Genomic DNA, 19,070 nt, shown 5'->3' with positions numbered 1-19,070 from the left:
TTAAATCATCAAGCTATGTCAAGCCATCAGTGTTAAATATAGTCCCAAGTAAATTTTCAGTATTGGTAAGCAGTAATAACTACATATAATGAAACTTAGAGGGTAAAACAGAAATCCCTGAAGTTATCACAGGAATACCTACATTTAAGTGTAGACTATGTTGCTTATTATTATACCTTCTTTCCCAAACATCAATCCAACAGGATAATCAAACTCTTCTCAAAATACAAGGATACATGGTCTAACACTATCATTGCCATCATCATGAAAGTCTACCACAGCAGAGAGGGTCAAAAAGTACAATAATAAAATCTGGTAGATCAAACATGAAAATCCCATCATCAAGTCATCATGTATGACCTGGAGGTGGTTATTTGGCATGTGTCAATTTCAGATCCTTTAGGGAAGATAATAAACCCAAAGTAGGACCATCAGAAAAATAATGAGACAAAACATAGACAGTGCTTATCCAACACCTGCTGGTCATTTTTAATATTTACCCCATATAGTGTTTGCTTACAGTAGTGTCTAATTTCTCCAAGTCTTAAATTCTCTAACTGTAGTGCAAATGCAGTAAAACCAAAATCTTTCTATAGTACCTCCTCTGAATGTTTTCTATACAATATAACAGATGCCATACAGCAATGTAAAATTAATTTTTCACAACCCTAAAACCATAGGTGCAATAAGAATCCCCAGCAGATCCAAACAAAAAGAAATGGGGTGGTACTTTTGTTATTTGGTTGGCTAGGGGATATTTGGGAGTTATGGTTTTTGTGATTTTTTAAAAAAATTGAACGAATGGTATTACTTTGTAGTTCAAGCTAGCCCCAAACTCACAGTCTTGCTGCCTTGGCCTCCCAAGTGCTAGGTTCCCTGGAATGTTCACCATGGTCAACAAGATTCTGTTTTAACCATGAAAATATGAATAATTAAACTAGTTAAAAGCTTCCATGTGACTGTTTTTTGTGTGTGGGGGTCTAGAACCAGGCAATGGAGTTCTGAAATGAGGTATGAGGTTGAGCTACCAGTAAAGACACAAGGCAACTTCACAAAAAGTGATGAATCTTGACATATCAGGAATGAGGCTGAGAAGAATACTGTCAAGGGCTATGGGGAGCTCACAGAAATTGGGACCCATGAGGAGGCCAGAGAGCCAGAGGAGATGCAGAGTCTTAACTGGGCTCTGTTTGGTCCATGTGGTGCAGCATGGCCCAGACATGAAAGAAGACAGAAGGAGCCAAGCCTCGGTGCCCAAGAACAGAGAACAAGTTTTTTCTGGCCTGGAAACAGCACCATTTGAAGGAAAATAGCTTCATAAATACATGAAATCACTTTTTATTTTTGAAATATATCAGCTTTGTATTAAAGATAATATTAGACCTAAATAAGCAATTATGTCAGCAGCCTAGATTTAGGAAACCACCAATGATTACAAAGTTAAAAATAAATACACCATGTTAGTGTATTATCTAAATGGCTACGAGGATCATTTTAAAATATCTCTAAGAGACAAAGAAGAGAAAGAGAGTTGGAGCTGTCTTCCTGATGAGCAAGAAGTTTATTAACATGAAGTTAAGAGATATGTAGTTATGAAATGAATTTATTTTTCAACCTATCTAATCCCCTGAGAGCTAAAGGAGCATTCTTAAACCTGAATATGAAATTTATTCTATGACTGTGATTTCCTGAAGCTAAAAAGAAAGAGCATGAAACAGGCCCTGAATGTGAAGCAATGAACCCCATTTTTCTATCTGCATGCACTGAGGGGATGTGAACAGTGACACATGGATGGTGACAAGTTGTCATGCAAGTAACCCCCACCCCCCCCAGTGCACACACACATTATACCAGAAAGTGACTCCAGGAAACAGTAGAGTATTGGAGACGCTAAGCCTGGAGCTGAACTATCAAGATTTTATGTGAGTTCTAGGTAGACCCAAAAGATTCCAGAGTTAGCATAAGTGAAACAGTCATAATCTGTTATTAGACAGCTGCCCATGTATGTACTCACACCTTTAAATTTTATCCCTAAGACCTTTAAGATGGTTAAAGGTCATGCAGTCTGTATAAACATTTGAATATGGTCGTTCTATTTTTAAAAAAAGCAGTCTAAATGCCACAGTCTGTGATTTGTCTCTGGCTCTCCATATTTAACTGAAAAGGCATCAGCTCTGAAGATCAGCCCTGTACCAGAACCAAATCGTACTGTCTCCACAGGAGTCAGAAAACACCTCCTGGGAAATATTGCTTCCATTGATTTGAGTGGCAGAAGGGGGGTCTACATTGACTATAGAACCATTCCATCTAAGAATATACTGTGATGTTTGTAAGACATTTACTACATAAATCACTCTGATGTAATCTGTTATCTTAGTTTCTTCACAACTTACATCACTTGGGTCTGCTATTCACATACATATTTTCTTGTTTCCCACTCTCTGGTTTTCAAAATCTATGCCAATAATGTAGTCAAGAAACCTTTGATCTTTACACACTGAAAGGGCAGACAGCAAGCTAGCCTTTGTGGGGAACTCTCTATTAAGCATTGTTTTTGTGTGTGTGCTTCCTTTTATTTGGGTATACAAACATGGTATTTAGAGCTGAAACAACAAAGATGTAAAGTATAAAAAATTGTTTTCTTACTTTATAAATGAAGTAGCCCTACTTTTCTCTACCTTCTATTATCTTCTCTTTTACAGCGCTTAAGAATGTTTTACCCCTGCACTTTTCTCTACCTTCTATTATCTTCTCTTTTACAGCGTTTAAGAATGTTTGACCCCTGCACCCTGAAAAGTCAGATATATGTGTACTGCTTGTTTAAGCACATATTATAAAAACAACCACAGAAGGAGTCACAGTCTTTCTCAAGATCACCCAGATCAAGGCAGACTCAAACTCCCATTGAGTGTCCCCCTAACACCAACATCAAGAGCTTTAATTTTTTTCTCTTCTATGGGTTGCTGAACAGCATCACATGACAGCAAGGTTTTAGTCATTCTCCATATCTTCAAAGGCATCACTGCACTCTCTAAAACACAATGTTCTACAGCAAAAAAGGTTAGAAGTAAAAGTTAGAAGACCCCATGGGGGAAGGAACAAAGCACAATGTTTTTCACTTACATACTTGTATGTCCAGCACCTCCAGAATGAAGGATGTTGTCAGTTCAAAGTCACTTACCCAAATCTGAAGCTTGATTCTCTTTTCATTTTTGAATACAGTTTTTACTTTGAAATCGATGCCAACTGTGCTGACGAATGCAGATGTAAAGGAGTCATCCGCATAGCGGAACAGGAAAGATGTTTTTCCCACGCTGCTATTGCCAATGATTAGCAACTTGAACATGTAGTCGAAGTTCTGGTCAGAAGAGGAGTCCTTCTGGCCAAACCTGGCATCTTGTGCAGAGGCCATCTGCAGGGAAGCAGGCATGGATCAGTATCCCATTTGATATGAAGCTAGCAGCACACTCATTATTGCCCTTGCCAGAAACAGATGTCAGAGACTCAGGAGGCAAGCAGAGAGCACTCCCCAATCCCCCTCTGATACTGGTATCCATGGCAATAATTCCCAGCTGGAGAACAGAACAGCAAATCTTACAGCTCTTTCCAGCTGTGTTGGTGCTTGTCACTGCTCAGCATTCACAAGCAATCAAAGACCCCAAAGGCGACATCTCTCAAAGTAACATGAAAAAGCAAAGATGTGAGGAATTGGCAGGGCATGACAACTCTGAAACTTTGTAATCTCAGTTAGGGGGACTGCTAAGTGACTGAGCAAGGCTTATTCCTAAAAAAATATGTGAACTATTAGTTGAGAAAAATTACAAGTACATCTCTATTTTATCTAATGACATCATTATCTTGTCAGCATCCCAACATGAATGTCAGTCTCCTTAAAATTAAAATAATAATAATGATAAATTTATATGGTTCAAAATGCAGCAGGCATTGTTCACTTATTTAACCCTCATAATAACATGAGGTAGGTACCTTATCCCTACTAATATGAGGAAGTTGAGCTTCAGAAATATGAGATGATGTACTCAAGTTTAAACAGAGGGTAAGAAGTAGAGGCAGGATTAAAACCAGGCAGTTCCTAACTTCTGACCTATTTACAGATGACATCTACAGAAGTATGCTCAGTAGTTCAGAAGGCCATATGGGAGGCATTTCTTGACAGAAGCATGGAACATCCTACCTAGGTTCAAGAACTGATTCTGTTACTAACATCTCTATGAACATGGCTTTATTTATTTTTAGTTTTCTTCATTGTATACTTGTTTTACTGTCTGAGAATTCTGTACATGCAAACAATGTGTTTGTAGGTTTATTCTAATTGATATTCTATAGTTTCTCTTATCACATGAAGTGAAAATGATATAATACCAGAATGATCATGAAAGTAATAAATACTATATTTATAAATCAGATTTATAATTCAGTATAGATAGAGATTGTTTTCTTGTTGATTATAAATGCCCTAGGTAGATGTTTATTCGTCCTCATTTTGTAATAGTTTTAATATCTATCAAAGAGTCAGTATATCACTTATAAGTACCACTGACACATGAGAGAAAAGAGGTTTTTTTTAATGATGAGTTCATTTGCTTCAGCACCTTTCTGATGCTATGAATTATTTGGCAATTGCTCTGCTAGTCAATGTGATAACCACTAAGCACATATGGCAGTTTAAACAATACTAAAATTAGACAGAATTTAAAATGTAGTTTCTTAATCACACTAGCCACATTTCAAGCATATAAACCCCCCACACACACACACTCAACAGCTAATGTACTGGATAGTTATATACAAAACCTTGGCATCATTGCAGCAAGTTCTATGGGAAATGCTAGGCTAGATAGTCTGTTTCGTGTTGAGAGAAGCTTTTTCTTTGCTAGCCGCTTTGGTTTATCTCCCGCCAGTTGCCTGGGCTCTGCCGCTTTGTAGTCCCCAAATAAACACACAAGACGCTGTATTAATTATGAAGCTGTTAGCCCTTGCTTGTCTCTTACTGGCTAGCTCTGCTTTAAGTAATTACCCCATAATTGTTAATCTAAGTATGTCTCTTACCGGAGAATAGTTCCGGGCTCCTACCCCTTGGCGTTACATCTCGAACTCTCTTGTGTTTCTCCTTCCCAGAGTCCTCTTGGACTCCTAGTCCCTCCTATCTAGATTTCTATTGGCTCAACGGTACTTTATTAACAAATGTACAGGACTTCCCCCATCAGTTTCCCATAAAGTCTGGTTAATATTTATTACATCTTCTCTTGAGAAATGCTATGAGTTCAGTAATGGTGGTCCTGTGGTGGAAGCTTGATTCTCCATCTTAGGTGGTAGAAACTTTAAAGGTGGGACCTAGTACAAGACAGGTCACTGGGAATACTACTCTCAGAAGAGAGCAATGTGACTCTCCAAGGGACCTTGGTGAGTTTCCACAACAGCATGTTGTTACAGCAAAAACAAGCCTGGCTGGCCCCTGAATTCTCTGGTTTCCTAGCTCACACAGTGATCTCTAACTCTTACATGTATTCTCATCACGTCACCCCACAATCCATGATACAGCTAGGAGACCCTCCCTAGAGGACTTACAGAGGTTGACACCATTTATTTGGACCTCAAAAATACGAACTCAACACATCCTGCTTTTTAATAAAGTATCCAGCACCAGGTATTTTGTTGTAGCAACTGAAAATGTATTAATCCTAGAGGGGGGAGTACAAAAGAAGCTCCAGCAAGGAGTAGATACCAAAAACAGCACTTGGGCTCATCTAGGACATCTAGGATGATATTACTTTCCCGAATCCAGAAGAAGCAGTGTGCAGGAGAGATGTACAGCTGACTGAAATGGGGGAAATGAGATGAAAGAACATACCACCCTTCTACACACACTTACTGGCATCAGGAGAGTGCAATCATTTGTATAAAGGTAACACACAGGGGAATATCTGTCTGTATCACAAAGTTAAAGGTGTTAAAGATCTGATTGAACTTCACATTTTCTAAACTAATACAGACTTAAGCATTCTTGTAAATCCATGTGATCACAATGACACATTCAAGGAATAGTGATGACTTGTAGAGAGAGTTTGCTAATGTGTGAACCTGGGCCTGCAAACAGGCAACCCTGGTAACTGCAACATACACGTTCTGGTACACCTTGCCTAGCATTGGCAGCCAAAGGTAAAGTTGGCTCAAACCTGTCAGTCTAACAAGAAGTTTTACAAATGGCTTCCAACATCCTAATAGGAAGGTAATTAGGTTGTGGGTTTTGTGGTTGTTTGATTTTTGATTTTGACACTGACATTCCTACAAATAAAGCCATTTCACCAATTACTAACTTTCCATAAGATGCCACTCCATGAGGTCTGAAAGTGCCTTTCATTAACAAAGTCCTTTGATATTTTGTCATGAGTCAGTTTAAATTCTGGATCAGGATTTAGGAGAGTTTAAATTCTAGAGGACTGTTGGGCCTACTAGTCTACCACATTCTACAGCCTAGAGCAGTAAAAAGCCAAGCCAACAGTGTTGTGTGTTCTCCAGTCTGCCTTAAAAAAAAGAAATTATGGAACAGGCTACTGCTATTAATAAGTAAGTTTTATGGATTCTAAAACTGAATCAGTAGAGGCATCACGAGTATAGAGAGCTTTAAATGTAATTGTGAGGATTTAGTTGCAGATGTAAGATTTACCTAGGAAGTGCCATCTCTAAGTTCAAGGGCTAATATAGTTTGTGTGTTGGAAGCAAACCACAGGATGAGATGGTATTCAGTATGACAGCTGGGGCACTGGGGAACTATGCAGACTCGGAGGAATTCTCTTGATGGTAGGAATTCAGTATTTTTTCTTTTCTCTTTTATTTCCTCACTCTTTCCTTACTTTGTTACGACCCTTCTTCCTTTGTTTCTTTGGTTCTCCCCTATATTTTGAGATAATCTGGTATGTTGTCCAAGCTGGCTTCAAAGCTCAAGCATCAATGGGTCTTCTTCCCTCAACTTCCCAAGTGAGGAACTAATTAGAAAGAATTCACAACGCTATTTATTTTTAAAGATTGTTTTTTCCTTTGTCTACTGTTGCCTGATTTATATCAGGAAAATTCACAAAGTCACAAGCGTTCGTCACAAATATGTGTGTGTTTTGTAAAACTTCTGAATAATGAAATAAATCCTGGCTCCAAAGATGAGAGACAGCTTTAATCTCATTAAGAACAGAAAATGGTTTGTTCACTCAACAGTAGCATTTGAATGTCACTGGGGCTTATACACCATTGCTTTGTAAATTTACTGTCATGTCTAAATGCTAAGTTGTTTGAATATACTAGAAATTTTGTGGGAACATAGAACTGAAACTTGAAAATGTGGATAAGCAAGCAGTTACTTATCAGACAGCGAGTCAGATTTCATAAAACATAAGCCACAACACAGAGGCCAGGGCAGGGGCATGGGGTCAAGGCCTTAGGCATTTGTACACAAAGACTACAGAAATATGATTCTAAAGGTTTGTGCCAGCTTCTGTCTTGACCAGCCACCCGTTCTGGTGTTGTAAGTCACAATAGGCACTATCAGAATGGGAAGAGGCAACCCTGTAAGAAACAGTCATCACATGCTCTGAGATGTCCTTCTGGATATCTCCTTATTCCATTCATCCAGACAGCACTTATGTTGGGCACTCTTTAGGTCTGGACCTAATTGTCCATGCTTTTCTGGAACAAAGAAATGTCTGGACCACCCTTGAGGAACGTGTTGTCAATGTACTTGTATTTCCAGGTTTCAGGGTTCCACCAACTAGAATGACTGATGAAGACATGTCTGCTTTGCATGCAAAAGCTACTACTTCTATTATTTCTATAAAACATGAGCCTACTCATGCACATTTATACATGCACGTTCACCTGCCCACCTGTGCTTTTGCTATCCCTTTTGTCAGTTGTCTCAGACAGGTGTTCACTGACTCATATTTTCAAAAGAATAGCTATCTTTTAATTCTAATGTGTCATAGATAAGGGTGATATGAGAATCATTATTTGCCAACCAGTATTTAACATATCCTTTCCTTAAGATCCTTAAGGCTCATCAGACCATGTCTGCTGGAATAGAAATTATTCATCTGTATTCGATTACAAGATTCTTATGTTGTTAAGATCAGATATACATCAAGGCCATGGGGTAGCTGACAAGTCACACAAGAATCTTTGATGGGCTACACTTAACCTAATAGCAGCAGACAGATGAGTGACTCCTAGCCTCTTCTCCAGTTACAATATGATTTTATTTTCTGGAATGAAAAGCTAAGAATGTAGAAGCTAAATAGCATGGTTCCAGACTTTTCTCATCAGGCAAAGTAGATACAAAATGCTATTTTTAAAAAATCCTAGTACTGCACCCAATTTGACTTAGACTTGCTAGCATTTGCTAGAGGCCTGGACACCTGGATCATTCACCCCTATGCTTCTATTATTCACTATATAAAAACTAGTTTTATGACCTCAATAAAGCAGATATGACACTTGAAACCAATCTAAGACATATCAACATTGCATAAAGCTATCTTTGTCTGCAGAAGTAAAGTCATTGAAAAAGATATGAGTTGGCTAAAGAAATTATATTTTGATTTTATTGTTTGGAATTTTATACCTATTTCAAAATTTTTAAAAGTGCCTTGAAGCTCACAATTTTTATTTAAGGCACAAAAAGTATACCACCAGATAAATAAGAATCAATAAAATTAATCATAAATATTTAAAAATACAAACATTAATATTCACACCCAAAATTTATTTAATATAATAAAAGTGGTAGTGTTATTGTTTAAATTTCTGTATTTTTAAACAATACTACATATGATTTCCATTAAACACATCTAATGCTCTAATCTCTCAACCCTAGAATGCTGTTTCTAGTCTAAATGGAGCCAATCGGGAGCTTAAATGGAACAATACAATGACTGAAACGAATAGCCCCAGTATTTGAATTAACAAACACTACAGATAACAGAAGAAAGAGTCACTAAGCTTGAAGATAAATCACTAGAAATAATACAATACAACAAAGAATGAAAATGAAAATAATCAGAACCTCTGTAGTTTCTGAGTCATTATCAGAAGTCTAACTTACATGTCACTGAAGGCTTGGGAGGACAAGGAATAGAATAATGTTATGGAATTATATTTAAAGATATAATGACTAAATATTCTCTAACTTGTTGGAATATATAAATGTTCATGTTTGATGATGTCACTTTAACTCTCTAAGTTGACAATCTACAAAGGAAAAATACATGTATATCAAAGCTAAATAGAAATATATTCAAGACAAACAAAAGTAAACATGACATTACATACACACCTAACAATAATACAAAGAGCTGGTAATTCTACAATAGAATGGAGCCAGTAGATAATGAAATAACATAATACTGAAATTCAGCACTAGATGAAAAAATCAACACAAAGTTTAATAGGCATTAAAAATCCCATTCAAAATTCAAGAAAAAATTTACCAAGAAAACATTTAAGCAAAAAGCCGATCAGTGTTGGTGCATGCCTTTAATCCCATCACTCGGGAGGCAGAGGCAGGCTGATCTCTGTGAGTTCGAGACCAGCCTGATCTACCAGAGCTAGTTCCAGGACAGCCTTCAAAAGCCAAAGGGAAGCCCTGTCTTGAAAAACAAAAAGCAAAACAAAAAAACAAAAAACAAAACAAACAAACAAACAAAAAGCAAACATATAAGCAAGGTCTGAGAAAATGTACTGACAGGGTCTATACTACAGGTAAAGTTAAAGAAAGCTGGAAGAAAATAATACCACATAGAAGCTCAGATAAATAGGAAGAATACTAGACATGGTAAATATGTAGCAAGGAAGTGTGTGTCTGTATGGGTAATGAAAAAAACTACATGTTATGTTTAAAGCTAAAATTATAATAAGTGCAAAAGTAATATCTATGAAACGTACCATAGACAAATCACTATTCAGTATATGGGGTATTATATGAAGTTGAGGCAAGCTATTTAGCCATGTATTGTGTAGTCTTTTGAATAAAGGCTAAAAAAATGCAAAGCAATGCATTTAAAAAACCTACAAAGGAATTGAAATACATAAGAAGATTTAAGTAAAATGATGGTAAAAAAATTAATAGCAGAGGAACAGAAAAAGAAAGTATATAACAAATAGCAAGGTGATTAGCTTAAATCCAACAACATAAATCATCAGAATATATGAAATGATTTCAAATGATAATTAAGAAGTAGAGATTTTTCAAATTGTATACAAATATAAGACCCAACTGGACACTGATCATCCGATGTGTATCGTAAGTATAAAAGCATAAAAATTGAAAGCCACAGTATGAAAATACATGCATAACATATAAATACTATTAAAGCAACAATACATATATTAATGATATACATTAAGATAAAGTGTATTACCATAGATTAAGAAGGATATCGGACAGAAATAAAGAAATTCTTCAGATGACACAATAATTTAAAATGTTTTAATTGTCTATTAAATAATATAGATTCAGAATGTATTAAAATTAAAACCAAAACAAAAATGGAGAAATATTAATAAATATTAATTGGAAAATCTACTTCTCAACAAATAGTATAATAAATATATTCAAACTCAGTAAGGACCTAGAAGATCTTCATAACACTGCAGATGACCAAATTGACGTAGACATTACATTTTACAACTGCAGTCCACATAAAGACAGAATGTTCACATTAGATTACATACTGATCTAAAAATAGGCTTAATTTTTTCAAAAGATTGAAATCTTAAAGAAAATGTCCTCTAAATATTTTATAAGTGAAATTTATGAATCATCAATAGCAATGCATGATCTGGAAAATATATATTAACCTTTGGAAATTAAAGATATTTGTAAATCCAAGTATTAAGCCAAAACACTCTAAGAAAGTGAATAAAGATTTTGAAATGATACACAATCAAATAAGGCATTCAAAAACTTGTGAGTCAACTCAAAGTAATCCTTAGAGGGAATTTTATCATTGTAAATGCTTATATTTACCAGCAGAAAGAAAATAATCAAAATCAGTGATATCAATTCTACTCTAAAAACTAAATCTCTCCTAATGTAAGTATAAACAATATGAGTTTTTTAAAAGCCAAAATCAATAAAACACAAAATGAGAGAAAAAGCTGAAGGCAGTGGGCTGTTCTGAGCAAACATCAATAATACTGAGAACTATGCAGTAAGAATGACAAGTAAAGCCAAGACCATGATGTGCAATTGCAGCATTGGAAGGCTGATGAAGAATTGCTTCAAGTTCAAGGCTTGCCTGGATTACATAGTGAGATCTGGGTCATTACTGAGGTTCAAAGTGATAATATACAGGTATGAAATACATCCCTTCAAGTTATTCATCTTATGTGTGATCCCAGGAACTTTTTAAAAATGCAGGTTATTGTCATTGCTCTTCCCTGTCTATAAGAACTTGATGATAAGACCACTGTTGCTGAGGACACCCACTTTAGTAACAGGACTTGGAGGAATCAAGCTAGTATTGATTCGAAGCTTCCCTCTTCTTGTTAGTTTTAATTATATTTGAAGATATCTTCAGGCCACTGCAGGAGAAAAGTCATCACCAATCTTATAAATCTGATCTGGAAAGATATGCCTATGAATGTAATAATGACACAAATGTTACGGAGGTAACAACCACTTTATTTCTCCTTTCTTTCTTTCTTTCTTTCTTTCTTTCTTTCTTTCTTTCTTTCTTTCTTTCCACTTATTCCACTCAAGGTAACTCATGACTAGTACTGTACATCTGCCCATGAACCTGAATTTGGGGAGCCTAGACCCTAGTAGTGAGTCTACTACTATTTTGCTAAATAGACATACTGTCAAACTCACTTCTAAGTAGATTAGTGCAGCTTCTCATCTGAGAAGTGACTTTATAATAAATCTAAATTCTTGAACTTAAAAGAATAGAGATGGAAACCCATCCTTGTATCACCAAAGTTCATTTGTTCTTTATATTAATTCTCTTTGTGTTCTTCTTTTGTACAGATGATACCTGAGGAACAAGTACAAAAGAAATAGGCAAGACTGTCTCACCAGCATCAGTAAAAAATCGGTGAAGGATGGAAACTAATTGTACAAAAGATGATGATTGTAGAGGATGAAAAATTGTCAGGCATTCATGCATAATAAAATACAGGAATGCCACAACCTTTCTATCACCAATACAGCAATAACACCTAGACAGTAATTGTTTATCAGCTGTCTTATGTATAACAGGCCTAAGCTGAGCATCTGCCTTACTGGTTTCACCTCGGAGTCATCTTTTGCTCTGTCTATGTTGTTTTCTCACTTCTGCTTATCTTTAGCCAGTTTTTTTCAGTATCTTCCAATCCTTCATCACACATTTTTGTTTGTAGTTCCTTTATTTATAGGATAAACCTAAAAACTAAGCTAAATACTAAAAGTGAGAGACAATTGATCTCTCCTTAATCCCATAAGAGAGTAAATGAAACTACAAGAAATTATGAAGAAGATAGACATTAAGACACTTAAAACACAATAACTCTTCCCAAATATTTAGCTTAGTTTATACAAGCTTATTTTATAAACATAAAATAGGACCAATATATTTTTAACCAAATGAATGAGTAGCATTTATCAATAGGGTTCTCATTCTTTACACCACACAATTATGCTTTCTGCAGAAGGCATGGATAATAGATAATAATAAAATAATTGAAGAAAGTACATGAAATTTCTAGATAAAACAATCAAACAGCATTTTAACTTATCCATGTTAAAGAAGTTACTAATATTAATAAGCTCCAGTTAATTTGCTTTTAAGTAGGCAATAGTGACTTGTAGAATTTTAAAACTTATTTATAAGTGTTTGGCCCATGAATAGCCATGCTTATGAGAATATATATATATATATATATATATATATATATATATATATACAGGGACAGTGACAATTGAATGCAAAGCACAGTGGTTGTCACAGGCAAGCACTGAGTGGACTGGGGTTATTTTTTCAGTCATCCCCTGTATTAAATTTGCTCTCAAAATCTTGCCCTCAGTCATGAGCATTCCTGTCCCCTGTGTCATTTGGCTCCTGGGATTTATCGATGGGCTGAATGAGAAGACAGATATGACTACCACCCACATTAATGTTCCCAACTTACAATGCTTACCAAATGCTATCCTTGATTAACTAATTGCAAGGAAAATTCGAGCATCCAAGTCTACCATTAGTTATTATGGTAGTAGTCATTACAAGAAATAAGTATTGTCTTCTTTTATATCAATTTGAAGAAAAATGTTTTGCAGAAAATATTTAAGTATCAAAGACAACTACAATGTGCTGAACACAAAACCATCTATATAAGAACATCAAATGCTTTATAATAGATATCATATATTTTTCCAAAGAATTTTGTTTCAGAAAAAAGCATAATATTTAGGAAGCTAACCAGTGAACTAAAAGCTTGCTTTATTTCACATCAACAACTGAACTAAATACTCCAAAAATGGAGAAAAAAATCTGAGATAAGGGAAATATAAAGTGAGGCTTTCCTTGTGACTCATCCTTTGTAAATATAAGTAAAGAAATATTTGGGGGTATATGTTTAAAGATATGACACAGCCTAAACATTAAAAGGAAAAAGGAATAACCACTATTTCTAATGTTGCATCTTTGTGTTTCAAAGTAACATAGAATAGCATTCTATTTTAGAAAAGGGAATCCTGAAACAGTAATTCCCTATATAAATTTTAAAATCTGAAAATGATAGAAGTCACCTTAACAATAATTTATTAAAATGAATCAATGTGTGTGCTTGAATGAAATATACTTTTAGCAAGTCTGAATTCTTAAAATGAGTAAATTCACACTAGATTTTGGGAGGTTATACTTTAATATATATATATATATAAAACCCAGTGAATTGAAACACACCACAAGATGGAAACCATTTGTATCTATCAGAAAATTGCTTCCATGATACCTGATTTTTACACAAATTCATTAATAGCGTTTTCATTGAAATACAACTTCTCAATACCTAGTATATATCTGATGAACACACACGCAATAATTTAAAACATGTCCTAAAGTATTAATTTCATACAGTCTGTAACATTTCATTGCCTTTCTGAATAGTCTAAGCAACACAGAAGAATAAAACCAATATATAATAGCTATTTTATTTGTCATTTAACAGAAAGATTTCAGTACATCAATGGAGTCAACTTTACATTCCAATTTACATTATTATTTTTTTTAATTTTGGAAAACCATAAGTTTAGGGGTTAGCATGTAACATTTTGATATAAATATACAGAGTGAAGAGACACAACCCAGTTTTAAAGATAACTGCCAATATTTACCTATCATCAAATGTGATTAATTGAGCTAGTTGGCTCTTAGCAACATCTCCAGCAAGGGAAATTACTATAAGCTAATATATCTTGATTGCAACAGTCTTTATTGTCTCTCCACACTCATTTTGAATCAGGCCTATAATAAACAGCTAAGTTGCAAACAGAAATATTAGGTGTCACTCAAGGGGTCTACTATTTCCAGGCACAAATCGAGTTTTCAATTATTCTTAAGGTAATTTGAAGCCTTCCATTATATAATACTCCACCAAATTCTGTAATGCTTTCATTTAAGAATCCAGTTAGGGTTCCTTAATGTATGTAACTTATAAAACAAATGAAAAGTAAATCAAAGCAGATGAATAAAGTCCTTGATTCCTGAAGAAACCATGGGAAGCATTTGAGACCGGATTGTCAAATATTTGTTACTGAGTTTGCCAACGTAGGTGAGCTCTGAAGGGAGGCAACACATTCCAAATGGAGTGATCTCTTCTCCTCTCAACCCATTCATAAAATGCCTTTCTGTTATGCAACGGGCTCACTCTGCTTGGTTAATGAACATATGTTCAGCATTAACCAGTTATACACAGAAAGGAGAAACAACATTGGTCTTTACTTAACAGTGTAACTTGGTGAGTAGCTCCATCAGGGGTACGTTCCATTTCTGAAGGCAGTAAGGCCAGGGATGTGATTAAAATGGGCAATCTGGTATGATAGTACAATGAATGGCTACCTCACACAGGGGAAAAGAGGGTCCTCGAAACCGAGCCACTCAAATAAGCAGACACACGTCAAGGGTGGCAAAGCTCTGAGATGAAAGCATAATTGTGTTTGCTCTTTTCCTTTGATACTGGGATGCTAATCGTAACTATTTTAAAAAAGGGACTTCGGAGACACTGGCACTGACTTTCTTAATGTGTCAGCTAATTCATGCGACTAATCCCCAGTTTACACCACTACCACGAACCTAGGAAGCCGAGAATATCAAATCCAACAAGATATGGTCTGTTGTGACTTGGTTAGATCGGAGTTTTCATTTTCCACTCTCAGTCTCCTTTCGGAGCCCAGAAAGATACTGAACCACCCTATCTTTCATCAAGACATCCCCTGAGAGACTGGAGAAACCCCTCTCTCTAATGCTCCCGAGACCACTCTTTCTTTGTAGACCCACCTGCATGGGCGCCTCGTGTCTCATTGTAGGCAAGTGTCCTTTCTCTCTTGCTAGGGAGGACAGCGCTGGTCCGGGCGTCTGGTCAAGCGTGCACAGCCCGCGCGCGCCCGGCAACACTCCACATGCGTGGGGCTCTGCAGCCCGACCCACATCAGCACCGGAGCTGTCCGCTCCTGACTCGGCACAGGCGTGCTGGCCACGAAGCCCTTGCCCTTCTGGGAGTTGTAGTCTAATCTGAAGAGGCATCTGTGTAAACGGGGAAACCGTGAACTACAACTCCCAGAGATCCAGCGGGCTTCCCTCAGGATCCTCTCTCCAGCTGCACTGGGCAGAGGCGCCTCCCTTCTCTTTCCCAGTTACACGGGTTGCTATCGCTCTCATCCTGCCTGACCATTTCCTCAGAGCACTGGCGAAAAATGACACGAGTTCATCCCAAACAAGGACCTCCTCTCCTCAATGTCGCGTTTGAAAGCCAGACTGTATCTCTCTGGCTGGGTAACGGTGCACTTTGTTCTAATCTCCAATGCAAACGGGCGTTTACCTTACCTCTATCCTGAACCCGAAAAGTTTATCCACACCTAGAGTGGAGTAGTTTTACAGTCTTATTCAACAATCACGCGGGAAAACGACCACGAATGGCACACATATAAGAAAAGAGGTTCGTGGGCACCACAGCATTGAGTAGATCTTCAAACAGGCAGACGTGAGCACGCGCGCGCGCGCGCGCACACACACACACACACACACACACACACACACACACACACACACACACACACACACACACACACACACAGACCCCAGTGTCCCCAAAAGCCAGATTTCTGGCTGAGCCCGCGGAGGCACTCCTTTCTGTTTTCTGTTTACCTTTCCATAGAGCTCCATAGCAGCCGAGGTTCGGATAGCCTCAAGGAAGTCTTCCCACTCACTACAAAGGAGGTGAAGGTCTTATGCAGACCGCAGAGCACAATGGAAAGACTAGGAAGGAGGAGCGGTTTGTGCAGAGCGAATGGGGGATGGAAGGGACAGCGGTGCGGATGGGTGGCTTTCTTCTTCCAGAGAGGAGCCCTGTGACAGCTTCTAAGGACAGCTGCAGAGAAAGGGCTGTGAGTCTCCTAGGAAGTGCCAGGGGCACCCGCATCGGGCAGCCCCTCCAGGAGTCCTCCCAGCACACTCACCACCTGAGGGCTGCAGAGCTGATAGGGCACTGGGTTATTTACCCAAAGCAAGTCACACAAAATGAACACATTCATCACCAGAGCCCAGGAGCGCCTTCATGGAATGAGATGAGAGACCTCGATTAAGTTACTCGTTTTTTTTGTTTGTTTGGTTTTTTTTTTTTTCTTTAACGTGCAGCTCTTCCTTTATATCGCAATCGCTCTCTCCCTGGACTGGTTCATAACATGGTTTCAAGTCTCTGAGCCGTATGTTGGTTACATTTACTCTCTCCTGTCAACTTCTAATATATGTGACTCGTGTCGTCCTTCGCTGAGACAAGTCTTCTCCCCTTCAGAGTAGAAGTTTATCACTAGCGATGACCCCCACCTTTCCATGAAGTCAGATTTATGACATTAGATACAGAGTAAAAGAAGAAACCCTCATGATATTCTCATGCAGTCCGGCAAAGGTTAATTTGAGAATGCTTTGAACTTCATCTCATTAGATAGATCAGAAAAAAAAAGGACGTTCTGGAACTTAAATGTGCTGGAAACATCTTTTGGGGACAAAAATTATCCTTCATATTCTCAGACTCCATGTGGAGATCCTACTGGGATCCACATCACCAACATTACCTGCAGAAGGTCTTACGCAAATAATTCCTTTGCTTTAATTCGAGCAGCACTGCCTTTAAGGGATGTATCTGACTCAAAATTTCCCTCTAAACGCTCACTATTGCAACAATGATGCAGTGTGTATCAGATGTAGTAAAAACACTGACATCTTTTATTTTTTTGTTTTTCTCTGGAATCTGTCTCCTAATCTCTGATTAATGAGAATATAATGCGGTATCACCTTAGTGAATATTTTTATAACTCAAAAGAACACTTTAAAATGATCACCTCTTACATGAGTTATTTGATGACTACAGATAATTCACTTAAAATTAAAAATAGTGTGTAAAGGTGTTTCCTGCCAAGCCTGATGACAATGGATGGAGAGAATTGACTCCAGTAAGTTATCCTGTGACTTTCTCATGTGGTTTGGGGCACTCTTGTATTCATACACAGACAAACCCAAAATAAACAAAAAGTATAACATATAATGAAAGTGTTTTAATTCTTGTCTTAGTCACTGCTGTATTGCTGTGAAGAAACACCATGACCGATGCAATTCTTATAAAAGAAAGTGTTTAACTGGTGACTTGTTCACAGTTTCATCTGTTTAGTCCATGACCATCATGGCAGGAAGCAGAGAGACATTCATTGTGTTGGAGCAGTAGCTGAGAGCTTTACATCCTGATCTGCTGAGGGATAACCCTCTGTGCACTGTGATATATGTTGCTCTCATTAGATGATAATAAAAGCTGCTTTGGCCTATAGTCAGGCAGAATATCGCTAGTCGAGAAAGTCAAACTGAATACAGGGAGAAAGAAGGGTGGAATCAGGAGAGATGTCAGCCAGCTGCCAGAGCAGCAAGATGTACTAGACCACAGGTAAAACCACAGCCACATGGCATTACTTAGATTAACAGAAACAGGTTAATTTAAATGTAAGAGCTAGTTAGTAATGAGCCTGTGTCATTCAGTCAAATATTTTGTAATTAATATTAAACCTCTGAATGATTATTTAAAAGCAACCGAGGGACAGTGAAACCTCCATTTACATTGACCTGTAGACAGCAGAAAGAGAAAGACACCATGTGTGGGTCATGCATGGGTTTTTAAAACCTCAAAACCCACATGACAGATATCCTCCAACATGTACTCCAACAAGGCCACACCTAACCCTTTCAATCCTTCTAAACAGTTCTGCTAACTGGGAACCAAGCATTCACACATATGAGCCTATGAAGACCATTCTCATTCACATTTAATTACGAAATAATTAATGTTTCATCATGATAGCTAATTACCAGAAGGACTTCTAAAAACTTAAGACATATATAAAGGTGTATATCTTTCTACCATTTATTTATTGTATATCTTACACACACACTTGTGTACACACACACAATAGTGTGGGTGTTGAGATCAGAGTTTGCTAACAGAGATCATTGGTTTTTACTACCATTTCTTTGTGAAGGAACCCATTAAAATTGAGTTGAAGAACCTAGAACCACTAAAGATCTTTGGGGAGTTAATTCTGCCAAGAAAATAAAGTGAGCTGGCACTAAACATCTCTCTAAAGTCAAAGTACTTTGCTTTTTGCTTGAAATCAAGATGCTGTCTATCAGTCTTATGCTAAGGTACCGAATGGCAGCTGAAGATCCCTCTCTTGTGTCTACAGTCTAGTCAAGAATGAAATGACGTGAAAAAGCAAAGATCAATTCCTTTATATACTCTCCAATACTCATATTCTGACATACTGTCAA

General features: G+C 37.1%; 1 protein-coding gene across 2 annotated transcripts in view; it reads right to left on the bottom strand.

The window, feature by feature from the left end:
* Window positions 1-16,640, bottom strand: part of Rab3c (RAB3C, member RAS oncogene family) — a 204,496-nt gene extending 187,856 nt beyond the window's left edge. The window contains exons 1-2 of one of the 2 annotated variants that reach the window (XM_013126396.3): window positions 16,407-16,640; window positions 3,182-3,412 (exon numbers count right to left, since the gene is read on the bottom strand). In XM_013126396.3, coding sequence (XP_012981850.1) covers window positions 3,182-3,412; window positions 16,407-16,424 — 249 coding nt within the window. In that variant the 5' untranslated portion in view covers window positions 16,425-16,640. Of the gene's footprint in view, window positions 1-3,181; window positions 3,413-15,539; window positions 15,717-16,406 lie in introns of those variants that run through there. The other variant, XM_005065548.4, reaches the window with a different exon arrangement.
* Window positions 16,641-19,070: the final 2,430 nt, after the last annotated feature.

The sequence above is a fragment of the Mesocricetus auratus genome, unplaced genomic scaffold (assembly GCF_017639785.1).
Source record: "Mesocricetus auratus isolate SY011 unplaced genomic scaffold, BCM_Maur_2.0 Super-Scaffold_100020, whole genome shotgun sequence".
In the NCBI taxonomy this organism is placed as follows: domain Eukaryota; kingdom Metazoa; phylum Chordata; class Mammalia; order Rodentia; family Cricetidae; genus Mesocricetus; species Mesocricetus auratus.
The sequence above is the reverse complement of the archived record's forward strand: the minus strand, read 5'-3'. Positions and strand labels throughout refer to the sequence as shown.